Here is a 23265-nt window from a genome sequence, read left to right as displayed (position 1 = left end):
AACCCACCTTCTTTACTGGTGCTACCAGATCAGGCTGTCTATTGGCTTCCTGAGACGAAATGCACCTACATTGATTTGTTTTTGTTTTCTATTCTCTTTTGTAAAACCTAATTATGTTCTACGAAAAACAAAAACAAAAACAACAACCCTCCTTCCCTCCTTTCTTTTTCCTTCCCTACTTCCCAGTTGACTCTGTCGGTGGGGCATTAGAATATGCCGACTGCCCCCCTGCAGAGGGTATAAGTCCCTCAATGGGGCCACCTGTTGACCGTGGGTGGCATCCCGTAAGGCTTACGAACGGAATCCTGGTGGTTGAGTAGATCATGTCCAGGATATTTTAAGGACACGAGATGCAACACACCTCTTTGGCCCTTACTTAAGCTAAGACGGGCGGTTGGATAGGCCCGATCCAATCAATCGGTTGGTCACGCCTAGCCCTAAATCAGACAGACATAACAAGAAAATATGCTTGCACTTCCCACACTATACAATAAACTGATTTAGTAAGCGGTGGCTGGAGGGCCAATCAACTTGCTGAATAATGACGACTGAAAAACTGAAATTCTTACTGAAAACGAGGCCTTCAGAAAGAAATTGAAGAACCACAGGTGCTTGAATCCACCAGCAAGAAGAGTATACTTTTCCTGTATCCCTGTTGGGTTGGGGCGAATGGGTATCCCCCCCCCAACACTTCCCATATAGGACTCCGAGGTGGGTGGGTAGCATGAAAAATGAAACAAACCAAATATATTAATGGAATCCAGAAAGCCTCAAAAAAAAAAACCACACCGAAGTATCTGATGCCAGTAGTTCTGACACTGAAACAGAGCTTCATAAAAAAAAACAGAATGTTCCCCGCTTCATAGTTATAGAAGCAACTGAAGGGGAACCAATAACCAAAATATCCCCATTCAAAATTGAAAAGATTCTATCTAGCATCAAACCTAAAATGGTTAAAAAACAAAATAATGGTACATTACTTCTCGAAGTAGAAAACCAAAAATATGCTGTTGAAATTTCCAAATGGAAACGTTTTAACAATCAAAATGTTAAAATTTACCCTCACAAATCTCTGAACATTAGCAAAGGCGTAATCAGGAGTACTGAATTATCACTGTGCCCCTTGGAAGAAATTCAGACTAACCTACAAAAACAAAACGTCACTGACGTTAAAAGAGTCCAAATTAATAAACTTGGCGAAATAATAAAAACAAATACTTACATTTTAACATTCAATACTCACCAAATTCCAAACAAAATTAAAATAGGGTATGAAATGGTAAACGTTGAACACTACATACCAAACCCACTCAGGTGTTACAATTGCCAGAGATACGGACACCATTGAGACCGGTGTACCCGCCCTCCAATATGTATAAGGTGCGGAGATAATGAACCTCATACAGATTGTAAAAAAGAGCCAAAATGCATCAATTGTCAAAAAGGCCATAGCGCCAATTCAAAAGAATGCGACAAATGGAAGAGTGAAAAAGAAATCAACAAAATAAAATATACAAAAAATATTACCTTCCAAGAAGCTCGCAAACTATCAGAAAATGCAAAATATTCTGAAATAACAAAAAAAAAACATACAGCAAACTACCGAACCAAATAAACAAACAAAAATAAATTCACTCAACATTAAATCCGAGGACATTATTAAATTACTTAATGAAATGAAGGAACTTATGGAAGAATTTAAAAAAATTATAAAACAATTCAACAATGAAAAAAAAGTTCCTATAACTGAACAAACCTCTCAAGCTAAAACTAAATCAAATAAACCCATAAAACCCCAAAATACAACACCCATAGAAACATCTCCACTTACAGAGGGGAAAAAACAGACACCAAAATATGCCCATGAAGAGAAAAGAAATAAACCTCCACTCAAAAAAGAAACTAAAACAAAACTAGACAGATCACGCTCAAGTTCCAGACCAAGAATCCCTACACAAAACAGATTTGAAGAAATGGACATAGAAGACCGAAGATCTGATACCAATGACTAACAAAAAACAAAAAATAATCCAGTGGAACTGTCGCGGTTTAAAAACAAACATGAATGAACTGCTTCTGCTACTAGCGCAGGAGCGCCCTGCAGTGGTGTGTCTTCAAGAAACTTTTCTGAAACCAGGAGACAAAATTAATATTAAGCAATATGAAATTTTTAATTTCACTCATAACTTTGGGGGCAGGGCCTCCGGGGGAGTAACAATTCTAATCAGAAACGATATACCCCATAGCAAAATAAACATAACAACCAATATCCAAGCAATTGCTATTAATGCCACACTACATAAACCAATGACAGTATGTTCACTATATATACCTCCAAACGATGACATAGATAAAAACGAGATTAAAAAATTGATTGATCAATTACCCAAACCTTTCGCTCTATTAGGAGATTTCAATAGTCATAACATACTATGGGGATGTAAAGACACCAATAAAAAGGGCAAAACGTTGGAAGAATTTATCAATGAAAACGATATATGCTTCCTCAACGATGGAGCACCTACACGCATCAACCCAACTGGTGGAAACCATTCAGCCATTGACCTTAGCTTGTGTGATCCATCACTATATATGGACTTAACCTGGAAAGTATATGATGACACTTGCTGCAGTGACCATTTTCCATTAGTGATAGAAATTCCAGAATTCAACAGCGAAAAACTTCCCAGATGGAAGCTAAATAAGGCCAACTGGCAATTATACAAAGAAAAATGTCGACATAAGTTGAATGATTCAGAGACAAATAACACTGTAGAATTTTTTACAGAAACACTAGTAGAAATTGCAAATGAATGCATCCCTAAAACTTCAGCATCTAATTGGTACAACAGACCCTGGTTTGACAATAAATGTCGGGAATCCATCAAATTGCGAAAAATTGCACTGAAGAAATTTCAGAAACAACCCACAACTTCAAATTTGATAGAATACAAATTAAATAGAGCTAAAGCTCATAGGGTAATAAAAGCAGCTAAAAAAGAGAGTTGGGAAAAGTATGTCAATAAACTAAATTCCTCTACAGAACCGAGAGTAGTATGGGAGATGATTAGAAAAATTTCAGGTAAACATCAATCAACACCAATTAGACACCTGCTTAAAAACAACACCAGAGTAACCGATGAAAAGAATATAGCAGACCTACTAGCCGAAACTTTTTCTCAAAACTCATCTAACCAAAACCATAACTTTAAATTTATAACAATTAAACAAAATATCGAACAATACAAACTAAACTTTAAATCAAAAAACCTAGAAGATTATAATAAACTACTTACATTAATTGAATTAGAAGATTCTATTAAAAGATCCCACAACACAGCCGTAGGACCTGATGAAATCCATTACGAATTCCTGCGACAACTCCCTTTGGAATCATTGAAGTTGCTACTAAAAATTTACAACAAATTATGGACAGAAGGTGAATTTCCTGACTCGTGGAGGCAAACCACAATAATAGCAATACCAAAACCAGGAAAAGACCATTCGAATCCACAAAACTACAGACCAATCTCACTGACTAGCTGCTTGTGCAAAATAATGGAGAGAATGATAAATGATAGATTGGTTTGGTACCTAGAAACCAACAACCTTATCTCCAACCTACAATGTGGATTCCATAATAAGAGAAGCACAACAGATCACTTGGTTAGATTGGAAACAGCCATAAGGGAAGCCTTTATTAGAAATGAGCACCTATCAGCAGTATTTTTTGATCTTGAGAAGGCCTACGACACTACGTGGAAATATGGAATTATGAGAGACTTGCACGAATTTGAACTAAAAGGCAGACTCCCACAATTTATAAAAGGATTTTTATCTGACCGAAAGTTTAGAGTCCGCATTGGAACTACTTACTCAGACACCACAAATCAAGAGGAAGGAGTACCTCAAGGTAGCATTTTATCTGTGACACTGTTCAATATTAAAATGAACAGCATAGTGAAATGTTTGGACCCTGGTGTTGAGGGATCTTTATATGTAGATGACCTACTGGTGTTCTGCAGATCAAAGTATATATGCACCATCGAACACAAACTCCAACACTGCTTAAATAAATTAGACAAATGGGCAATGGAAAATGGATATAAATTTTCCCAATCAAAAACCAAATGCGTTCATTTCTGCCACATGAGAAAACTTCATAATGATCCTACATTGAAGCTTGGAAGAACAATAATCCCCACCGTAGAAGAACACAAATTCCTGGGCCTTATATTTGACAAAAAACTGTCATTCATCCCCCACCTGAAGAATCTAAGAAATAGTTGCAACAAAAGACTGCAACTACTACGGGTAATAGCCCATACAGAATGGGGAGCCGATCAAGAAACACTAATGAAATTATATAGGACTTTGATAAGATCAAAACTCGACTATGGTAGTTTTATATACCAATCAGCCAGAAAGTCCTACCTAAAGATTTTAGATCCAATCTGCCATGGAGGACTGAGGTTAGCTCTCGGTGCTTTTAGAACATCCCCAGTTGAAAGCCTCCATGCAGAGGCCAACGAAATCCCTATAAATATAAGGAGTCAAAAACTGAGTGCACAATATTACACTAAATTAAAAGCACAACGAAATAATCCAGCATATGAAGCTACATTCAATCCGAGATATAAAGAGGCATTTGAAGCAAAAAGAAAGGCCATAAAGCCCTTTAGTCTTAGAATGAAAGCAATACTGCAGGAATCAGAAATGACTGTAGAAAATATCCAAGAACATATACTACCTAAAACCCCACCTTGGATACTTAAAAAACCAAAAGTAATCTTAAACTTGAATGAACTCCCAAAAGCGAAATCCCACCCTAATATCTACCACGAAAAAGCCTATGATATTCTCCTAAAATATCCAGACCATCTACCTATTTTCACCGATGGCTCTAAAGACCATAATAGAGTGGCATGTGCTGCAGTGTCGAATGAAAAAACTCTTAAAAAAGCTCTTCCAACAGAAAGCTCTATTTTTACTGCCGAAATATGCGCCATCGACCTCGCACTCAGCATTATAGAAAAAGATGAACATAGGAAATTCCTAATTTTTTCAGATTCACTTTCCGTTTTGACATCTCTGAATAACAAAAAACTTGAAAACCCACTAATCATCAAACTAACAAATAGAATTGATTCATTATCCAAACACAAAGAAATATTTATATGTTGGATCCCAAGTCACATTGGGATAAGAGGAAATGAAAGAGCCGACTTAGCGGCCAAATCAGCTCTAAACTTAAAACCAGATACAATAAACATACTATATACTGACTTCAAACCCAAAATTAATCAATTAATTCATGCAAAATGGCAACGACAATGGAATAACAACACAAATAACAAATTATACCAAATCAAACCCATACTGGAAAAATGGAGACAAACTCCCCCCAAATCCAGAAAAGAACAAGTCGTTATAACTAGAATACATATTGGCCATACAAAACTCACACACTCCTTCATTCTAAAACAAGAACAACAACCACAATGCCCGTTCTGCCAGAAAACTTGCACCATTAAACATCTTTTTGTGGAATGTAGAGCTCTAGATAAAGATAGAAAACAATACCTCAAACACAACAGCATGAAGAAACTTTTCGAAAACAACTGTCTAGAGGAAATATTATCCTTTTTAAGAGTAACAAGAATCTTTACAAAAATATAAATCATTCTCTGAATCAACCCAACTAAACCTTATGAATGAATATATGAGGATATATAAAACTTAAAAAAAAAAAAAGATCGTTAGATATTAAAACAAACAAAACTATTGAACTATACAGAATTGATTGATACTCGACGTCATAAAGTTCTTTGAATACATAATTTTTTTTTTTTTTAATCCTGAGTTTGGCATTTTTTAATCCTGAGTTTGGCATTTTTTAATCCTGAGTTTGGCATTTTTTTAATCCTGAGTTTGGCATTGAATAACCTGAAAGGGGTTGATATGCCGTTAAACTAAAACAAAACCAAACCAAACCACCTTCTTTACAGCAGCCTTTGCAATGCCTTCAATGCATTTGTTCCGGTTCATATTTCCTGTTTGGAGTTTGAAGGAAGAATTTTCAGGTAGGGTGTTATTTGTCATGGATATCGATGATTAGAGAGGCGTCTTGTAATTGTTAAAGGAGAGCAGCTTAGCCTTACTAGCATTAAATGTTACCATCCATTTGCAACCCCATTATTCCACTATGGTCTGGAGGTCATTTTCTAACGATTCTGCCATTGTCTTCGATTTAAGTACATCTGTTCTTCCCTCATGCATGTTATAGAGTGTTTATCATCAGCAAATATATATCAGGAATGATAGTGATCAGAGGATCGACCCCTGAGGCACTCCCACATAAACGTTATGCTGTTTGGATGTATGTCCATCAATGACAATCTGGATGGTCCTATTATTTAAGAAGGATCTAATTATATTCAGTATTTATCCAGTTATACCATACAATTTAATTTCCATTAGCAGCCTTTCATGGCTGATTTTGTCAAAGACCTTGGATATATAAAGGGTTACAGCCCTGGCTTCACCTGTCTTATCCAGTGCATGGTATATTCGTTCAGAGATGACTGTTAAAATATCTGCAGTAGAACGACATTGCCTAAATCCATACTGTTTGTCAGAGATTTGCTTTTGTGAGATCGTGCACTAGTGCTTGATTAATTAAGGTCTCAAAGATTTTAGCAAAGAGAGGGAGGAGACTGATCGGGTCAGTCCTTTCACCAGAATTCATGTACATTGGTACCATAGAGGCCATCTTTTAGCTATTAATGAATCAAGATTCAGCAAGGCATTTATTGTAGAGCTTGGAAAGTACGGGGATTAACTCAGCTGAACATTTCTTAATTAGTATAACAGGGATAAGATCAGGCCCACATGCCTTGGAGAAGTCTGTTTTTTATAATACTGCGGACATGAGAAGAGATGATTTTCACATTATCTAATATGACTTTCATCCGCATAGGGAAATTTGGGAGGGAGTTGTTTGTTAGCTCTAAAGTGGAGTTGGAGGTGAATCACTAGGCAAGCAATTCTGCCTTCTTGGTTGATGTGCATGCGACCATCTGGTTGTTGGATAGTGGAGGAATTACTGATTTCCCTTTATTCACTACACTATTATAGATTTTTCTAGAAATCACGAGTTCCTATCTTTTGCGATTCTATGCGTTCCCTGATTATTTCAGCATGCTTTCTTTTGGCTGTAGCTATTTCTCTCTTACAATGATTTCTAGCATCTATGAATTTTTGTCTACGTTTATTTGACTTATCATGTACGAACCAGCAGAATCCATGCTATCTTTGTGCAATAGCAGCTGCACAATCTATAATGAACTATGGGGATGAGTGGGGCTTGCTATAATACTTATTTCAATAACAAGTATATTTTTTCTATAAATTTATTTATATTCTATAAATTTATGATTCTATTATAGTGTTGCCTGCCTCTATATGAGACTAAGGCAACACAAAAAACTCAGCGTTTTCATCTTTTAATCTTTTAAAGAATAATTAATTAAAATATTTTGCTTCTTACTTCTTTCTTATCATTGATTCTTAAGTCATTTCTGTTTGTATCTGATTGCATCAGCTTCCAACTTAAACCCTCTTTCGTGCCTATGCCATCTTGCATGACATCATTTCCTCTAACTACTATTTTCAAAAGTCAGTTATTTGATCTCCTCCTACTCCATCTAACCTTTACTTTCTATTTACATACTAAGATTTGTCCTGCAAATTTAAATACCAAAGTAAGTAGAAGCTGATGTACCCTTAATATTTAACAAATATACCAAAGTTATTAATTTGTGTTTTGCTAAACATAAAACTGTTCTCTTTTTCTTTTATCAGTAAATATAAAAGTTAAATCGATTTTAACACTTAAAAATGGTTTACTCACCTACTTTTATTTTTTTCATTTGCAGTATTTGCTTGAAATGAAAAGTTTAATCCTTCCTCCAGAACATCTTCTCAAAAGAGGTGACAGCGAGGCCATAGCTTATTCTTTCTTTCATTTACATCATTGGAAACGGGTGGAAGGAGCCCTCAACTTGCTTCATTGTACCTGGGAAGGCAGTAAGTTTTTCACCCTGCACATTTTCCTGCCTTTGTATGGAATTTAAATTTTTATTGTTTATAGAATTTTATAAAATTTATTTATTTAGTTGACTATTTTGAGCATTTGGTTAGCCTGCTTTATAGAACCTCAATCCTTTTTGCATTATTTAATATCAAAATGCAATACCTATTGAAGATGGTTTGTATATATAATTATAAATGGAAGTTTTCATTCATAGCTATAAAATTTTCATCCATAGCTGTAAATGCAAGTTTTCATCCATAGCTGTAAAATTTCCCAACAGAGTTACTGCATAAATGATTACAATAGATCCAAGAGTTCATTTCACTCATACTTCGACTTAAACCCGTCTTTTAAATTGTTGGCCAGTATAATTTGCTGACAAACATGGACAAATTCTCTCTACCCTAAAAACGATAAGTAACCTTTGCTTTCTCTCACTCTGATTTTTTATTTTCTTTCTTTTTCATATTAATGACTTTTAATTAATTTAATTAATGTTTTTGCTTTTCTTATAATAAAGCTAGGCCTTTCTTGTAACCATTTTTTTTATTTTCAGTTGTAAGAAACTTTCTTTTAATCAAAACTTGCTTCTTATCAGTGAACTTAGATATATTTAAATCTATCTTTCAGGTCTTGAATCAAAATAGAGATTAACAAGAAAATGAAGGAGAAAGACCCCCCCCCTCCTTTCCTTTTGCATTTTCTTCTTGCTTTAACCTATGGGGAGGGAACATGTCTCCAACTTCTCTAGAATGGTCAAGAAAAACTTAAAATACATACCTAGATGGTTTTTACAAGTGGATACTATCTTTGTTAAACTAAACTAAATGAAAATATGCAAATTATCAATTGAACCTTCTTTTTATGATTTTTTGTCAAATATATTTCTGATGGTAACATACTAAAGATTCTAATCCGGTTGTATTATTTTTGGTTGATAATAAAATAAAATAAAAATTTGCTATTCTGCAATATTTCTCTGCATTTATCTTTATACTTTTGTGTAAAAATAACTACACACATTTTTACAACTGCTAAATTAACTTAGATATTGAATATAAACTTGCCCCCCTGCACATGTCTAACCACAAAACTATACCAGCAGAATGTGCAACAATAACCTTGAATAAATATAAATTATGCATTTTACTTTAATTAAAAAAGTTTGAAAGATGTAATGCATGTTTTTGACTCCTGCTTTATTTTTTGTTTGTTTTCTTTCTTGTTGTTGCAGCATTCCGAATGATCCCTTACCCTTTGGAAAAGGGACATTTATTCCATCCATATCCCACTTGTACAGAAAGCGTTGACAGGGAATTACTCCCTTGTAAGTATGACTCTGTTTTGTTTTTTTAATTGGATTTTAAATGGAATTATGAATGCTTTTTGATCATTACCTAGTCGCCATTAAGACTATTTAAGGCAGACGAAAAAATGTTGTGGGGTATGAACAGTGCTTTCAACAAGATACTTTCTACACTTTAAATCACTTGTTGGAATGGTTTTAGTGATCGTCTTATCAGTATAAAGTTGGATCCTGACTTCACACTTACCAGACTGTACCATCTCAGATTTTTATTTCTGGCTTCAAAAATATCTAAAAAGGAAGAGTTGTTGTCAATTTTGTACATCGTATACAGGTATCCTTACAAAGCAGAAGTGCATATTTGGGAAATATTGAACAGCAAGAAAACAAAGACTGTTGAACATTCAGGATTTAAAATTGGTGGACAAGTCGGCCTGTTGTTAATTTGTACCAAATATATGATTGTATTGTAGAAAGGAATGTAAATTTTATTAATGATTTCATGAGTTATATTTTGAAGTGAAGGGGATCAAACTGTATAAGCATCAGTATTTTGAAAGAAAAAAAAACATAAATAATTTCAGTTGCATATTTATTAATGGTGTGTTTGAAGATGAAAAAATACTTTTGATGAAATATTTAGAATCTTCAAAGAAAAATCTAAATCTCATTTTTCTCTTCAGAAAAAAAGGAATTCTCCATTTTATGCAAGGAAGACAAATACTAATCTTGTTTTAAATGTTTATTAGCTCTGTTCTCATCACAAAATGTTTGAGTTTTTAATTATATACACAATGTTATAAATATTAGAATAACATTTTAGGTGAAACACTTTTCAGCCTTGATACCTAGAAATGTTGTCTAAATAAAAAGATTAGTTCTACTCATTGTACAGGGTTGGCATCACAAAAGGCATCTAGCCTATAAAAATCTTGCTTCAATTTTGAAAATGATTTTCAAAGATTGACCAAAATTTGAAAATAATTTTCCAAATGTCATTCATCACATGCCAGCATGTAAAATGGATATTAAACTGGGAAGTCTCACAAGCAGATGTGTGCAGTTTGATGTATGAAATGAAACCTGATTGATGAGGGTAGAGGATATGTGTTGCATGATGAGAAATGATATGATAGCTCTTAGACAAACTTAAATCTGATTGCATCAGAAAGATTAAACCTGAGCAGGAGACTTCAATAGTATGGTCACATTGAAAAAATGGATGAGAATTCTTAGAAGTAGAGTGATGGAGGTAGCATGATCAGTTGACAAGAGACAGAAAAAATGGAGAAAGTGATTAGAATGAACTTAAGAAAAAGAGGAATTAATAAGGACCTGGACAGAGCTAAGTTAATTTGAAAGTAAATTTCTAAAAGCTGCGCAACAAATAAAATACATTTAACTGTTAATGATGAACTAATCCATTGTGAGTACGTATATTGTAAAGCTGAAAGCCTTAATCATTTATATTACATTTCTTCCTCCAGCGTTTCATGAAGTGTCTGTCTACCCCAAGAAAGAACTTCCTTTCTTCATCCTCTTCACTGCTGGTCTGTGTTCATTCACAGCTCTTCTGGCACTCCTTACACATCAATACCCAGAACCCATGGGGACCGTGGCCAAAACGGTAAGTAACAGCAGCAGTGATGAATTTGGTTTCGTTCGTGACTTTTTTTTTATTGTATTGTTTGATCAATGTAATTCCCATCATTAGATCAGATAATACTGTTCCTTTTTATGTAAAAAAAAAATGTTTTACTTTTAAATTCTTTTTTTGCCTCTTCAAAAATCAGGGAGATGTTTTATATTTATTTTTATTTCAAAAAGGGAGGTGAAACATGACTTTAGTTTTCTCTACAGTTTGGCTAAAATCTTTTATACCAATCCAGTCTTTATGTATTCTATATCAATCGTGCTATCTACTTTGAACAATATATTTGAAACCATAACTTCATTTCATGCATCATTCACTGGTTGTCTCTTCTGCCTAAGGCCATTTTGCACAATGGGCCCAGTGGTGGAAATAGGTAAAAAATTGATGTTTTCTTTTAACTTTCTAAATTAATAAATAAAAAATTAAACAAAATAAATTTCTGACAAAACAAAAAAAATAATGTAAATTGCATCATTTTTAGCGATTTTATAAGATTTTGAAGTTGCAGGAATCAGTAAACTTGATCAGACTCAGTTTTTTATAAGTAAAATCGTACCAACCTCAGAAAACCTTTCAAAAGAGAAGAAAATTCTTAAAAACACTCCTTACTTGGTTTTTTAGGTTTGTTAATGTTGAGAATTAACTTATCAACTCATAAAATTGATAATAAATGAACATTTCCAGAAAAATTGGATATAATTTTCATTCTTCTTTGTAAAAAACATGCCAAAATTGTACATTTTTTACCCAAATCAGGTGATTTTATTTTTGCATAAATTGCAAAATATCTTCAAAAGGGCTAAAGTTCACAAATTAAAGTACATACTTTTTGAAATCCTTCGTTTATGGGCTATGTGATGCAATGAGATTTAGCCGTTTGCAAAATAATTTACCTTGAAATATTCTATGGTCACAAGAAAAATTTTAGGAATATTAAAAAATGGTACTTGCACTGTTTAATCAAGACATTCAAAAATGAAAATATCGAAAAAAGATTATATTGTACCTATCTGTTTTGGACTGAAGATCTCCGGAAAAAAAATTCATTTAATTTGATCAAGTAGTTTTTATTTTACATCAGAAAAACACGTTTTATGAGAGCGCGTTGAAGTCGGCCATTATGAAATTTGTTTAACATGCCACAGAGAAATAACTCCAGTTAAAGCGCCGATACTCCTTCTCCATCTTTTTTACTAGCTTTTCTTCCTAAAAATCGAACCTTTTGTTCGGTATCATAACAAATTGTTTTTTCGCTGTAAAATAAAAACTATTTGATGAAATTAAGTGAAATTTCTTTTCAGAGAACTTCAGTCCAAAACGAATATGTACAATATAACCTTTTTTTCGATATTTTCATTTTTTTATGTCTTGATTAAACTGCACAAGTACCTAAAAAAATTTCCCCAATTCTTTTCGCAATTATGTGTCTTCAAATAGAAAATATTTGTTGCAAATGGATATTGAATGCATGCTATGTTAGTTTACTTGTTACTGTTCATAAACTATAGCATACATCGGTTGTGATAGGAGCAACTGGTTTAATAAAAAAGAACCTTCAGAAATACTTAGAAGCAATCCCTCGAAAACCAAGCTGTAACGAAATACAAATAGCAGCCATAAAGGGAACAGCATCTATTCTTAAAAGAGCCCTCGGATATAAATTTAAATCCTAACAGAATCAAATGTTAGCTCCAGGAGGGAGCCCCTTGATATTTTAAAACTTACTGAAGTTAAATAAAAAAAATTTAAAAAAAAGAGCTTATTTTCCAAAAATTGAAAAGTTCCCTGTGTTTGGGATTTCCTTGGTTTTCTTTTGTTTAAACTTTTCTTTTATATTATTTAAACTTTTTTCAGTGGTTTTTGTTGCAGTAATTGTTTTATAACATCACTATTTACATTTCAGATATATATTTACATAAGAAGGAAATCAGCAAATTGTCCATTACACAAAAACAAATCTTCCAAGTAATCGTTTATTACAGGTCGCAGTTTCCACTAAGCAAATCCCCTGACTATGATGCTTGTATCAGTAAATGTGGAAAAGAATTCAATGTAATCCAAGATTCTGCTGACTAGTTGGAATTCTCCAAATACTCATGGATGCAATTCACTCATTTAAAGAATCTGCACAAAAAAGGCAATTCAGCTGTGCTCGAACATGCTGCTACAGAAGTAAAGTTGTTTGGTGTTACTGTTGTTGGTGTTGAGAGTGAAGATGTTATAACGACAAAGAAAAGAAGTGTTTTTGTGATCTGTGTGCACACGTTGGCAATAGGGCATATAATATAAAGATAAGAATTCATGACACCATGAAAGATTTAACGCTTAAGTAGAATGTATCAGAACTAGGTGGTGCAGATTGTATTTTTTGTATTGGCAAGCAGATGGATAAATCCTGAATTTATTTCTGATGGATTCCCAATCAACAGATGTGCTGAGGATACTCTGAAGTTGTGGGAAAGTCTTTAATGATGATGGTATGGTTTCTACTAAAAGTGGTGACTTTAAGACCAGGCAAGGTGTTACAGTAAAACCAATTTCTGTATCAGACCAGAAAAGTATCACCATAACTCATGCTTACATCAATAGCACTACATGGTTCGTCAAAATTATGTATTGTTGCCACATAGACTACCAACAATGGATTGAGAAGTATGGGCAATTAGGTGATCCAATTACTGCCTCCAGAGAAAGAGTCCTTAACAAAATTCATGGGGAAACTGGACCCATGATGCCTTGAGACAGAATCTTGGTGGTTAGAGAGACTTGGAGGTCAAGGATTAAGCACCTTCACCTTCCAATGCACTAATTTGGCCCTTACCCAGACTAGACCCAATCCGATCAATCGGGTGGTCAGGTCAAGCACTATTGACTACTATTAAAAGACAAAAAAAAAAAAAAAAAAAAAACAATAAAAGAAAATGTAAGATAGTAATTTCCCTGTAAAATGTAATGGAAAAATTTACAAAACACTAACTACGAGTAGAAGATAGAAGGTTCTTGGTCAATCATCAAGTGTAGAATTCAAATCCAAACATGACTGTAAACTAATCATTGATTTACTTAAGCTTTAGGTTGTGAACTAATCTAGTCACACATGCTCAGGGTTTCTCATTTGATCACAGATACTGCTTATTTAATCCTAACCTGTCAAGGCAATTGGGTTTCCCCCTTGACAGGTCTCAATATTGAGCTCTGAAGTGGGTTGGGAGCACAAGCAATGAAAAACCGAAATAAACTCCATGATAAAGCAAAATAAAAAAAAAACAAATGAGCTCTATCCGATTTAGGAACTGAGGAAAACATAGAATTCTCCAGATTCTACATAATAAAATCACTGGAAGAAACTCCTATATTGAAACTATCCTCCTTATTGAAAAAATGCTATCAAATAAAATTAAATCAAAAACAGTTTTAAAAAACAAAAGCCTAAAGCTGGAAATTTACTAATAGAAATTGAAATAGATTAAAAGTGAGAAAATAGAAAAAAATGATAACTTTTCAGAACCTAAATATCAAAACTAGTCCACATAAGAAACCAAATCAATCAGAGGGTGTCATCAAAAGTAGAGAATTAGCATTTTTGACCCGGAAGATATTCAGAATGAATTAAACAATCAAGGAGTTATCAACAATGAAAAGATTTTTATAAGGAAAAATAAAAAGATACTCACAAACACATACATACATACTCATTCACCCCCCCCTCCCCGAATCCCTCAAAAAAAACCAAAACAAATTGGATATAATATAGAATCTGTAGAAATATACATCTCGGACACATTTGCAGAGGTCAGTCCACATGCACCAAATGTGAATTAAAAGAAGCAAACCACGCTTAATAAGAATGTCATAAGATCAAATAAACAAATTATCAATGGGATAACCCTCTCTACTGTAAAATATGTGAACACTGGAAAAAAGAAATAAAATGCATGATGTAAAACTACAACCCTAACATAATATACTTACAAGAAAGTCTACTTAATGAAACAGATAACATTACTTTCAAAGGATCCAATACTTACAACCAAACAAGCAAATTAATAAGAGACAACTGACTTAATGGCAGCAACTCCATAATCAAAAACCAAATACTATATGTCGTACTACCACTACAAATCTCCAGACAATAGCAATAATGCCCACAACAAAATGTGGGGATACGACAACTCCAACCCAAAAATCCCTCTAAAATACTTTAAAGAAATAAAAGATTTTGAAATTTGTATTATGTCTATTGTAAGATGTTAAAATTTCGCAAAAATTTGAGGTATCCGAATTTTACCAAAGACTTCCTTTTCTTTTTTCTCCTCTTTGAATAAAACTAAATGAAACATAAATGTAGTTTACATGAGGCACGTTTACAGGTAGCAGCTGCGTTCCTAAATTCATAATGATTGGTTAATAATTAAAGATTGAATCCTATACACATACACACACCTAACTTATTTTTTTTACATTTCTATTTATTTAACAAAATATTAAAATAGAAAATATAAGTTAAATTTTATAATACATACTTTAAGAATAGACAGTTATGTTTTTACATTTCTATTTATTTAAACTGTCTATTCTTAAAGTATGTATTATAAAATTTAACTTATTATATTTTCTATTTTAATATTTTGTTAAAAATATTGAATTTCTGTTAATGTTTTATTTCTGTTTCTTTTCAGGTATTGGGTTGGCTGTACCTGCCTGTCAGTTACATAATCGAGAATCTTGAAGCCATTCTTCCTTCCAATTTGCTACACCAATTGTCGCGGATATAAAAGAAGGCAGCACACCCCTTTCTACACCAACAACTGAATCCACCCACGCAAAGTAACAACAGCAGTCTCCACCTTCACCCCTGCATTGTTGTTACAGCATCAACTACCACACAACTGTGATGACAGATTTTTCCTCCTTCTTCTCCTCAAACAACTACTACTCCATCCATGTGTGGCCGCATTTCTCCTTTCTTCGTTCTTCTCCAGTCATATGAGTAACCCTTTTGGCCACAGGAAGCAGTTTGCCTTGAGTCCACTCTTATTTTTGCTTCTACTGTCAATAGCACCAGTGTCCACTGAACAAGCATTACTTAGATTATTTTGCAGACATTTGAGGAGGGGGGGGGGCAATGTTACAAACAACAACAACAGCAGCATATTTTCTTTCACCTCCTTCTCTCTCTCTCTCATGCACACTTTATGGAAAATCCGACCACATACACACACACACACAAAATAATAATAATATTAATAATAATGGAAAAACGGTTATTTCAAATTGTTGGTGGTGGGATTCAGTTACTTTTACAAATAATTTCTATTGTACTTTGTAAAGGTTAAAATTATCAAAGAAAACAAAACCACTAAAAACTTTCCTAAAAATATATAGTTGAAATTTTAAAGTTAATGTAAGGTAATTAAAGGTTTAGTAAAATTAACAAAATGCTTTTCATGTCTTATAATTTAAAAAAATAAGCTTTAAAATGTTTTTTTATTCATTACATCAGCTTTAGGCAATGTTTACATGGGTATCAAATATGTTGACTGTATCTTCTAAAAAACATGAGAAAGGTACGAATCTGCTTATTTTCCGTATTTATGATTTAAGTAACACTACTATTGTTATTCTAACTTGTTTACAAGAAAAACATTTTCTTAGAAAAATTGTTTCCAGAATTAAATAGCTGTAAAAGCTAATATGTTAAACAAAATAATCCTTTATCATAAATTATTGTAATAGAAAATAGAAAAAAATTTAGTCATTTAGAAACACGACTAAAATATCCACAGCAACTTTCGGATTAGAAATATAACATCGGTTTGGAGATCCAGTTTTTTTTAATGCGAGAACACACACACATCTTTGCTGTATATATATATATATATATATATAATATATATATATATAAATTCAAATCAGTTAATTATTGATATTGAACTTTCCTCCTTTTCAGATATAGTAATTAATACAACTATACTAAGCCACTTCAAGTTCATACATACCTTTCACACACATTTAAAAATGATGGTAATTAGTGATAATAATCTAATGTCTTTAAAGGATTCAGACTTTACTCCTTTTATGAATAAATAGATTCAAAATTAAATTGTCACCCTTGTTGATTAAAGCAGTATAATTTTTAATAAGTACATTTAAAAAAAAAATAACATTTCTTTATTGACTTGAAGAATATTTACATGACAATTATTTTTATGGTAAGAAGACAATTATTGTTTACCAAAGAATTAAATTGCACAATTTAAAAAAAGACTACTTTGTTTTATTTATCTAAAGAATATTTAGCTAACTATGACAATTATGTAGTATCAGCAGGACAACTTGTAATATGGAAATATTTTTTCAATTATGACTTAAAAAGCAAAATTAACAAGAGAAATAACTTGTATATTTAATAGCATATAAAATATTGTCTCCCTTTCTTTTCTTTTTTTTTTTTCATTCTGGTTTTGTAAGTGAAGAAATATATGTCTGAATAAAAATTTTAAATTTTGTTGTATCCCGAGCAATGCCAAGTAGATACAGCTAGTATATATTGAATATTTAAGGTTCTTTTGTGTATTATTTTTAGAATAAAATGCTCAATATTTGACAAAAATATTTAAATTTCTAAAATAGGACAAAATTTTTAAAAACTCATCTGTAGGTAAAACTCTTCTAATTCAAATAACACTTAATAATGTTTATAATTGCTTTGCGTGTATGTTCATTTTGTTGATTATGTAAATTTTGTGCTTCAATTCTTGTAAACTGTCTGAATCCCACCACTGCAAGTTATGTTGTTAAATAAATGGTGTACACTTATAAAGATGCACATTCTCATAGGTTTTGTTTTCGTAGCAGTAAGGATCAGTCAAAATAATGTAAAATACATATCTAAGTGCTTATAAATCATTCCAATATATTTTGTTTTCACATTGAAAGTTGTTAAAGATAAAAAAGCTTTAATTGTACTGGTTTACAATAAAAAACAAAACAAAAGATAAACATTGCTTGGAGGTAATCATATAAATAGGTGTTTATGATTTGATCAATTAAATTTAATATATTGGCAAAAAATTAATATGGGGCAAGAACCATATAAACTGATTAACATGGAGCTAGAACCATATAAACAGAAGGAGAGGGGATTATCTGCAAGGGTTATCACCCAAAGGTTAGTGGCCATGATACATTCAGTATCTCATCAAACTGCTTGGATGTCTACAGGTTGACCATGATTTCTGGCAGCTTGTTCCATGGCTCAGCAACGCAAATTGAAAAAGAAACTTTCATATGATTCACCCAAAATCCTCTTAGGTACAATTTCTGTGAATTTCCACAAAGCCTTCTCTGCAGAACTGGTATCATATGACATCTAATTGTTGCATTTGATGTTAAAAATAAGGATGAACTTATCATGTTCATTCAACTGTGCCAGAAGCAGAAGCACTTTATGAGTCATGAACTATCTGCATTATCAGCCTCTGAACTCGATCCAAGTGCTATATATTCCGAATGAAATATAGGGGCATAAAGCCTGGATGCCATAATCTAGAATGGGTCACACCAGATACACCTACAGCAAGAACGTGTGAGTGCAAAGGAATTTTAGATGAGAAAGAGTACATCACAAGCCTTATCTTCCATCTGCATTTGAGCAGTAGAAGTAAAGGAAGAATTAACCACGATGTTCACTTCACTTCAAAACCCTTTTATATGTAGATTTTTTTTCGTTCACATTTTCCTGTTTTATTATAACAATGAATTGGTCAGTGCTCAGGTGCACTACAACTCATTTAAAGTGCATATAAAGTGCGCATCGGATAATGTGCAATTGTCAGGAAAATGGACAATTTATGCATCATGATATATGCATCAGTGTATGGAGGGAGGGACACTAAGTGTAATTTTGGCTAATTTAAGGAACCTCACGGTTTTAAATGATGCAGTCTCTCAACGGCCAACAATTGATACAAGCAGTTTGTTCCATACCTCATCAATTCCGAATAAAAATAATATCTGAAATTAGTCTTTCCTCAAAATTAAATGAGAACACCTATTTTTATGCTTACATCGATTTTTTTTTTTTTTTTTGTAAACCAGTGTCATTTATATATCTTGACACAGTTTTTCAGCAGCATGTTCGGTGTTTAATGGTAATTTTTTTTTTTTTTTTGCAAATTGTTTTCATTTTTTAAGGCCTTTCATTTACATTGAGTTAAAAATTTATACACCTTAGATATGCATATGTGAAGTACGAGATGAAAATTATCTTCAGCAGTTTCTTTCCTATCTTGATGTGCTTACTGCATGTTGATTTTAGACAACTTCAAAATTACTTATGCTTTATATAAAGACTTAACTAAGCTGTGTTTGAATATCTTGATCTTCTGATTAAGTACTTTAAGTAAAACAAACACACGCATTATCTTTCTTTCTTTCCTTCCTCTTTATATTTTAATGCATTTAGGAAATGTTAAAACACTGACTATAAAAGTATTGATTAGAAAGAAAAAAAAGACAGTGAAATTCTTGGACTTGTGCAAAAATGTTTATTTGGCCACAAAAAAAAAATCCATATCATTTTGATGTTGACAAATAATTTAAACCAAATAAACCCAGACAAAAAAAGAACCCCTAAACTGTATCAGACATCATTTGATGATGACATTTGCAAATACTTGGTCTGCTTTTTGGTTCATTCAGTTGTGCCAGAAGCAAAAAAAGAAAAACATGTTTAAAAAATGTTGCTGTGTTTTATTTTGTTATTTACATTTTTTTCTTTTTTTCTTTTTTTTTTTTCAAGCAAATAAGTTCAGTTTAAGTTGTACAATATTTTAATATTGCCATAACATGTGGATACATCATAAGAGTTAAACATGCATGTAAGTGCGCACACACACACACACAATATATATATATGAAGTTTTAAAAATACATTTATGACAATTAAGCTATACAGAGGTTTCCATATTTCATCCACATAGAGAATTGTTAGACTGAAATGCATGGAATTAGTGTTACTGGGTGTTTTTATATGTACACATAATGTTTAGTCCAGCTAACTAACGAATCACATTCATTGTCATTCTCTCTCAGTCTATGACAGGGATTCTCTCAAACAAAGGTTCGGCTGACTTTTACTTCCTGTTCTTTTGTTCTGTTTTGTATAAGGATGACTAACATTTTCTTTTTTTTTTTTTTTTTGTGAATGTGTTGAATTAGTAGTAGACCTACTTCTAACATGTGCATGCTTGGAGTACTTTTCTATTTTAGAAGTTAGTTTACTTTTTTTGAATTTAATATTCTTTTTGTCATATATTGTTATCCTAAAGTAAAATTTATTGTCTATCCAATTAAGCATATGCATGTACGCACACATAATGTGCATAAAGTTATAAAAATATATTTATGACAGTTAAGTTACACAGAAGCTTCCATGTTTCAACCATGTAGGGAATTATCAGAGTAAGATTTTTCTTTTTCTTATGTATTGTTGTTAAGATTTAATCTGTGTATACAGTTGTTTGCTATCTCATTTCTACAGTTTACTTTAGTTTTTTTTAAAGTTTAGAATTTAAAATTTATTATTCAGACATAATCTATAAAGGTCATCTAAATTTCTACATGTTCTTGCTTGTCATACTATTTTACATTTGATTATTAGCAAGAGCCCACTTTTTTGAGCTCCCAGTGAATGGTCACTAGTGCTGTTTTTATTCAGCATTTTTGTGGTTGAATGTGCTTTCTTGGTTGTAATATCGGGTTTTAAAATCTAAGTAGGTCATGTCCACATAGAACTTATTATTTGGGCTTTCTTTTGCAAATATTGTGGTTTGATAAACAATGCTTTTGGTTAGGCATTTATTTTGTAGTAGACAAAGTGCAGGAGTTATATGGTTATAGCTTTCTCTTTATTAACTTTCTTATTTCTATTTGGGTGATTGTTATTAGGGTTTGGGTTATTACTAGTGGTTATATTTTTGTTGTTCTTAGTGTTATTTTTACTGGTTTTATACAGGTCACTTTTTTATGCATTTTAGTTTTTCTCTATTGTTCGTTTAGTATTTTGTTATGGTGTGCTTTAATTATTTCTAAGTTTTCACAGAAACTGTGAGGATTTTGAAAGTGTGGAGACCAGCAAAATGGCTGTAATGACTAGCTGATGGACATCCCAGAAGTTATTCTTCCAACCATGCTTAGAAACATGGCTGAAAATAATAGTGAAAATGTATTTGACTTGAGGTAGTGGGGTATTTGAAAAGGAAACTGTATGTGTGGGAATAAATTATTTGTGACAAGAGTCTCATCACTTAAGAAAAACCTCTTATGATATATCTACATATGCTAATTATGTGATAGAAGAGAATATATAATAGATATAAGACAACCATGCCATAGACTAATGTGTTGCTTCTTTATTTGAGTAATGAAGTACTACTTAAATAAAGGAACAAAATATTAGTCAAACACGTTTATTTTTTAATATTATTTCTCTATTGGTATTTTATTTTATATTATATATCGGTAATCATTACTGTTAGTGACAACAATTATTAAAAAAAAATACCTTTTGGAAATTAGTCAAAAACAATTTTGCTTTATATATTCATGATCTAGTGTAAATTTAATATTTAAAAGAAGTTAAATACAATTTACCTTACCATAAATGAAAACTGAATAAAATAATCTGCATTCAGCCATTTTGATTATTGGATTATTTTACTCCATCATTTGTAAGTTACTTTTAATTTAATTAAAAAAAATTGTGACACAAATAGACAAAATAAATTATTGTTGATTAATATCCTAATGGTATTTCATTGAAAATAATTTATGTCACTAATAATGATTACCTGGTATATCTTTAAAAAATTGTGTTGCTTTGCTTTTTCAGGGTTAAAAAAAAAAAAAAAACATTTTGGTGGTTTCCTGGGTTCATCCAATTGAAATTTCATCCCAACATGAATTTAAAGAAAGTTGCACTTTTTGTATCAGAGAAGCCATTTTTGTTCTACCAAACCCAATATATATTTGGCATTATATCTCATCTTGAGTGTTATTTTTACAATGTTTCAATCAAATTTAACTGTCAACCTTCTTTAGATATAACTAGTTGAACTCAGGACTCTTTCTGTTAAACTTTGGAATCTGCATGGAATTTCGAATGGAACTCTTTATTTAATTCATCTGTTCTTGTTCTGTTCTGGGTAGAAGTTTTAAGGAATTCATAATTGTAGTTTTTGAGTGTCTGCAGCACTGAGGATTGAACTTTTAATCTCCAGAAGAGTGTAACTTACAACTGAATTTTATCAAGTACTTTATCCACTATGCCATGGATGTTTGCAGACAATTTTTCAAACTTTTTCTTTTTAGATGTACATTCTTACTACTTATCCGTAAACATCACTATTCATTGCTACATATATGAATTTATTTTTATAAAAGGTTGGAGATTATGTTAGTCTGAATAATCCAAAAAATATGAATTCTCAATCCTCATCTCCAAATTCAAAAACTCGCACACTCTCTCTCTATATATATATTTTTGGCAGCAAGTCATTATTCAATCACATCTGATTGAACATGAGTTATTCTTTTTTCTGGTTTTTCTGGATATCTTTTCCATTCGCCAAAAGCCTCCAATTTAATAATTAAAAACAATAACAATACTAGCACCACACTAAACCAAACTAATGTAGTGTATGAATTTATTTGCCCCTTTGAAGAATGTCTCTGAATCCACTCTAAAAACTCATGCAATGCATACATAGGCCACACAACAACACTCTCCTGACAACCAACCTATCATTTAGCTGACAATAGTGCCATAAAACAACACCTAACATCTCACGATAAAAACCCACAGTCGTCCGACGTTAGAAATATCTTAATTAACAAATCTAAAATTCCATACCTTAACAACTGCACATGACGACTAAAATTACTAGAAGCCATACTTATCAAAAAACTACAGCCGCTTTTTAACCAGATCTCATTTAACACCAGGACAAATATACTAACAGTATTTAATAACTAACAAGAAACTAAATAAATAAACTATAAAATAGGAAAATTGAAATAAAAAAAAAAAATAAAACAATTCGCTCCTAACCTTCTTGCACCCACCTTTATAACCAATAAAAAAAAAATTATAAATACACCAAGCCTCAAAGGAAAAGAAAACGATAACAACAACAATTGTTCCTGATG

The 23265-nt window shown here is 32.2% G+C and overlaps 1 protein-coding gene across 11 annotated transcripts in view; it reads left to right on the top strand.

Annotated features, from left to right (window-relative positions):
- The window catches only part of LOC145252653 (suppressor of tumorigenicity 7 protein homolog), a 292187-nt gene extending 275776 nt beyond the window's left edge, over window positions 1-16411 (top strand). For 5 of the 11 annotated variants that reach the window (XM_080112408.1, XM_080112410.1, XM_080112414.1 and 2 more), the window contains exons 12-15: window positions 7938-8088; window positions 9330-9422; window positions 10889-11028; window positions 15735-16411. In XM_080112408.1, the coding sequence (XP_079968534.1) occupies window positions 7938-8088; window positions 9330-9422; window positions 10889-11028; window positions 15735-15830 (480 nt within the window). In that variant the 3' untranslated portion in view covers window positions 15831-16411. Of the gene's footprint in view, window positions 1-7937; window positions 8089-9320; window positions 9423-10888; window positions 11029-15734 lie in introns of all 11 variants that reach the window. The other 6 variants (XM_080112409.1, XM_080112406.1, XM_080112413.1 and 3 more) reach the window with 2 other exon arrangements.
- Window positions 16412-23265: the final 6854 nt, after the last annotated feature.

The sequence above is a fragment of the Euprymna scolopes genome, chromosome 29 (genome assembly GCF_053919585.1).
Source record: "Euprymna scolopes isolate OS-2025 chromosome 29, ASM5391958v1, whole genome shotgun sequence".
Taxonomy (NCBI): Eukaryota; Metazoa; Mollusca; class Cephalopoda; order Sepiida; family Sepiolidae; genus Euprymna; species Euprymna scolopes.
This window is presented reverse-complemented; position numbering and strand designations above follow the sequence as displayed.